Genomic DNA, 5,509 nt, shown 5'->3' with positions numbered 1-5,509 from the left:
TGCAAACACAAGCAAATTTCCAAAAGAAATAAGTAAAGTATAAGTATGTCAAGCAAATGAAACTATACATATTTTGCAAACACAGGCAAATTTTTTTCAAAATAAGTATATAAAGTGAAATGCAAGTACTTAAGAATATGAAATAAACAATAGATATTCTGCAAAAACAGATTTTTTTTTCATAATATATACAGTATAATACAAGTACTTAGGCATATGATTTGAATTAAACAATAATTTTGTGCGAAATCAGGAATATCAGCTTTTTTTAAATATACATGATAATAGTGTGCATAAGGGGAAAATGTATTATAAGTATAGGTATACTAAATATTCAAATGAGAACTTGTTTGAAAAAAATAAAAGGAAAAAGAATTATTTTTATTTCATAAGAAATTATTTTTAAAAATGCATTGCCAAAACGATTATTTGCATGTATATTTTTTTTTATTGGTAAATTTCCTTTGAGGATCAATTACCTTATTAGTAGGTGTATTTTTTACTTCATCAGGTATAGATGGTAATGAACGCTTAGATGAAACTGTTTGCAAGTACATTTCTAAAGTTTTAGTAAGCTCAGCTGCACCATTTAAATCTTCCAAAGCTTCCAGTGCTTGTATTTGATTACTAATATTTTGTAATCTTAAAACTAATGAAGCCTTTTGAGCACTGATGTCAGTTCTTGATTTTCTCTGCAGTTGATTGACAATAGCAGACTTTTCAAATGATTGCAGCTCTTTATGCTCATTTACAGCAATGGCAAGTTCTCCTTCATTAGCATCATCTGCATTTGAGCAGATACTGGCAGCATCAGTCTTAATGGAAAAGTTAACTGTTTTACAAAAAAAATGAATATGCTTGCATATAACATACCTGATATTATAATCAACACAGGTGCAAGTTAATGTATGTATGCATATGCCACAGTGTGAACATATTATATCACATTTGCAATCTCTGTTACCTATGCTGATATCGTAAGTAAATATGGATGACCCTTCCACTTTGGCCACTGTCCATTGATGTTCTTTCACCTCGTAGACAGAGTACATCTTCTCGTCTAAATTTTGAGCAACAAGATGTCTTTTTCTTATTAAGCTTACTCTATGAGTTAGTTTTCCTCTTTCAATTGATATTATTCTGCCCAGGAGTTTCTTTGTAACAGCTTTCAGAACAACATGAATCGATTTATCCAATCGTTTCATTATTGTCCCACCTGTTTCTTCATACTTCAGCTGTCTGTGCCATCTCTCAAGTTTCATATTAGTATTTACACCCAATTGAGCTCTATGACAATATGCCCACTTTTCTTTTCTATTCATGTAATGTTCCTCAAAATATTTTAAAAAAGTAGTTTCTTCTTCGTATTTAATAGTAAATTCCTTTAAATATTTTTCGAATGTTACAACATCTAATTCATGTAAAAATAGTTCCATATCATTTTTCATTTTAAGTCTTAAAGTTTCATCTTTAACTTTTCCCTTTAAATTGGAATGCCAATTTCTTAAAACATGCCATGCGCACAATATATGTTTGGCATCATCTTGAAATATGTTTGTCCATGCATTGCAAAATGAGTTTGTGTCATCTGTTAAGATTAATTTTGTTTTAAAGTCTTCTTTCAGTTTTAATTTGATAGCCTTGAAAAATGGTTCAAAAGTTTCACAGGCTACTCTCGTTGAGAATAAAGTTGCTACAGGTATACCCTCATGATTGTCATCATTAACTAAAATAGTTGTTAGCTGGAATCCATACTGGTTTGTACCATGGGTTGAATCCAACATAATGCATTTTTCCCCATACAGTTCTAGAAGTTTCATTTGTGCCTCTGTAGCAAAGCCAAGTAAAAACTCCTCTGTTCCAATTTGTGGAAAATCAGACAGACTTTCACCTATAGGTTTATAAACAAGGATGGGGTTATAATCATCTGCTATCATTTTTTGTACTATTATGTCCACGGATATTGCATCTTCTTTATGGGCTATTGTTTTTTCAATTCGGAAATCTCTTCGGATATTATGTATATCTTTTCTGTTTGTCAGTCCAAATCGTTTGGTAGGGGAATATTGTTGTTGAACTTTGTCAAGCACAAAACTGGATGGAATTCCATTTCGTAGCATCTCAGCGAGTCCCGTTCTTTCTTCATTTGTCAGTCTTAATTTCCCCACTTCATGTTCATGACCCACATGAGTTGCCTGGTATTCCACTATAATTTGTGTAGCTTCATGGACTGTCTGATTTGTTACTTTCATTGTAGCAGGACAAGTTTTCTCTATTTTAATTGATCCTGAACACTTCGAATGCTTAAATCTCTTTGAATCATTCTTCAGAATTGAAGCGCCACTTCTGTGACATTCATAGTAAGATACAGTCCCATCCATTTCTTTGAAAGAGCCTTTTAAGATAAAAGAAGAAACTGTATCCTTTTCAAAACTTGATTTCCACTCTTTAAATTCATTATCGGTATGAAAAGTTTTGGTTTCAAATTTCAAATTTATACCATTGTGATTTTCAGTCAGATGTTTTTGTATATCTACAATTGTTCTCATCTTAACATCACAAACAGGACAAACTTTGTTCAGAATAATGGAAGGCTCTTTTTCTGCATGATATTTTCTTTGGTGACGATACAAGTTTTTTCTGGCTGAAAAACTTATGCCACACTGATAGCAAACAATGCCAGATGATTCTGAGGAATCTTCAACTTCGATGTTAATTCTTACTGCTGAATGATCCATATTGTTATCTGCATCCATAATTTATATCAAAGGAAGCAGTGTTTTACTCCAGTTCATGTTCTAAGGTATTCATAATTTGTGCAGGGTAAAAAAAAAAAAAAACTTAAACACAATTTAAAAGAACACAACAAAAAAACAGATGAAACCAAAGAATTTTAAAACAGCATTAATTTTCAAACCGCTGGTGTAAAAATCCGCTGGTAACAACAAACATCGCATGCGCGCGCAACCTCCATTTCCCTTCTTTCCCCACCTACGGTTTTAATAGACTGATCCAATCTCATAGGGAGCCACTATTGGAAAGATCCGCTAGTATTAGATACTAGTAAATGTAAACATCTCCTCCTTTCTTTCACCCCTATTTTGAAGAATTAAACCTATTCTAACGCATGCGCAAAAACGGGGAGGGTTTTACAATCCGTTGCCGAACTATATCTTTTATTTTATTTTAATTTTCAGAAATGTTTAAAAAGCTCTCAGATCTTTATTGTTAATCTTAAAGTTCACTTAATTTTTTTGGTATTAATAGCTTTTTATTTTTATTATCATTTCTATGTTTTTGTCCAATCCAAAAAGCATAATTTTACAATTTGTTCAAATACAGAAATAAATAGTAAAATTTAAAAAAATATGTATTTAAAATTAATTTTTAATATTTTTTTTTAGTAAAATTAAGCATTATTATAAAACAGAAAAAATACTATGCTTAGAAAATACGCAGTTTTTGCATGCATATTTATATAAAGGTGCTTAATTTGGGGGACTAAGGTGCTTAAAAGTACTTAATTTTTGCAGCAGTTTCTCACTATGCACCCTGATAATAACAAACGAAAGACAGCAAACAGGCTTTTCACAGATGGTTTTCAATGCGCCCACCTTACTTTAGGGCTAACATGTTATAATATGATTCACAGCGGCATGTAGCAGATTGGGTTCATTGTTGCGTACGTACAAGAGCAGCTGGTTCTTCAAATCTACCGATTTCCTGTTTCCTCGGTAAACTTTATCTCTGAGGTAAAGCAAGCCAAAAATCACAAGGGATTAGGTAAGATGAACATGGAGGCCATCATAGATAAGGCACGACTGATAATGCTATTCTCAGCAAAATGATGTCGTAACAATTGTTGAACTACAATGTTATGTGAGGAGCACCATCTTGTTGGAATACAGTGAGGTATCCACGCTGCTGGCGTTCTGGAATGAAAAAATTTGCAACATATCCTGATAACGTGCTGCGGTTACGGAAGAGGGTTTTAGTCCCTGCGGAGTGATTTCCTCAAAGAAAAATGGCCCAATCAAAAAGGTAGCAGTGAAGCAAATGCAAACAATAATATGCGGCGAATGCTAGGATGTTCCCCTGCCAATTCTGTTTTACCTTCATCCGTGCCAAGAAAGTTAGTGAACGTTCCGCGCATGTCCTTATCAGCTGGTTTTAACTCTTGCAAGCGATGAATCTTATACAATAGGCTTCGAGTGCTATCCGCTTGCACCTCCAAACTGTAGTGTATGGCAACTCCAGTTGCTTTGATACAGCGCGAGTACTAGATGTCCCTACTGTGTTCGAATTGGCTCGCTCAACGATAGAGGTTGCGACGTCTTCAGTCACCTGTGGTATTCGTGTTTTATGTCCACAGCCCGTTTTAACAGCGAAGCTGCCTGTTTCCTCGAAAAGTGGCCATTCGCCGCAGAGCTCAAGGTGTTTTTGGACACGTATGCCCTCCGCATAAGCGAAACGCTTTGGCAGCGTTATTATTGCTTTGGTAAAATAATTTTAGTGGTAACGCACACTTCGGCTAAGACAGAACCATCGTCGTGGCCTAAGAATGTTCGGAACCTGTTCGCCCAGTTTTTTTATCCGTTACTAACGTTTTGTTCACCTATTATGCAAATTTAGTTCTCCAGTGCAGCTCGGTATGTCGAATATTCGAATTTTCATCTAGCTAGTGAAATTTGTGCATTAGTAATGCAAGAATGGAGTTTATTACAGATACCTCGTATTCTTTTATTGTTGGTGGCATGTTTCATATTGTTACAAATCTGTAATGTTACTTCCGGCATGGTTAGTTCAATCACTGAAAAGACCGTTTTACGATCAGCTCTGTTGGTTGCCGCATCAGTGACTCCCGGGCTTGGCTACAAAATAGATAATACTGGAATCTTCCAGAATTTTGGGGATAGAAATCGAGATATGCTCGATTGTCGAGAACCTTCTCAGCCCTGCTCCGGAAACTATAAAAAGCCAGTAGTCCATGCCGAAAACAGTTGTGTATAGTTGTCTAGAGGTTTAGAGCCGCATAGCGAGTCAACGACAAATAGTTGTATCAGTCCAGTGAAGCGCAAGCGTTTGGTGAACTGAGCTGTGTGCCGAATCCTGGTGTTTATTATAGAAGCCGAGTTGTGTGTGGAGTAGCCAATCGTGTAGTAGTGAATCCGCAGTTGGATACAGCTAAAGCGAGAAAACAGTAAAGAATTGCAGGCGTATGAAGAGATCGCAATATAGCTAAGTAGATTCCCTCCTTCTACTGAATTCCGTCTGGCCACTTTAAGTGCAGCAGTTGTTATCATTACCGATTACTGTTTGTTGTAAGTGTGCTGCTATGCATTGCGTGTGTACATCTCGACTGTATATTTGTTGTTCGTGTTAATAAAAGTCGTCGTTTGTTACAGAGGACTGTTGATTGCGTTACACCTTACATCCACTAGAAGCAAACCTGTTGACTTTACGGACTTAGTGGTAGAAGTTCCGTAACATTATTCATTACCTTAAACCA

General features: G+C 35.3%; 1 protein-coding gene across 1 annotated transcript; it reads right to left on the bottom strand.

Moving 5' to 3' along the window:
- Positions 1-425: 425 nt before the first annotated feature.
- On the bottom strand, positions 426-2,756 carry LOC129966387 (uncharacterized). Its single transcript, XM_056080809.1, has one exon. The coding sequence runs from the start codon at positions 2,754-2,756 to the stop codon at positions 426-428; it is 2,331 nt and encodes a 776-aa protein (XP_055936784.1).
- Positions 2,757-5,509: the final 2,753 nt, after the last annotated feature.

Source organism: Argiope bruennichi, chromosome 4 (genome assembly GCF_947563725.1).
Source record: "Argiope bruennichi chromosome 4, qqArgBrue1.1, whole genome shotgun sequence".
Taxonomy (NCBI): domain Eukaryota; kingdom Metazoa; phylum Arthropoda; class Arachnida; order Araneae; family Araneidae; genus Argiope; species Argiope bruennichi.
Note: the sequence above shows the minus strand (reverse complement) of the source record. Positions and strands in the feature narration are given on the sequence as shown.

Coding starts and splice junctions, on each gene's coding strand:
- LOC129966387 (XM_056080809.1), bottom strand. CDS start 2,756: ATGGATGCAGATAACAATATGGATCATTCAGCAGTAAGAATTAACATC.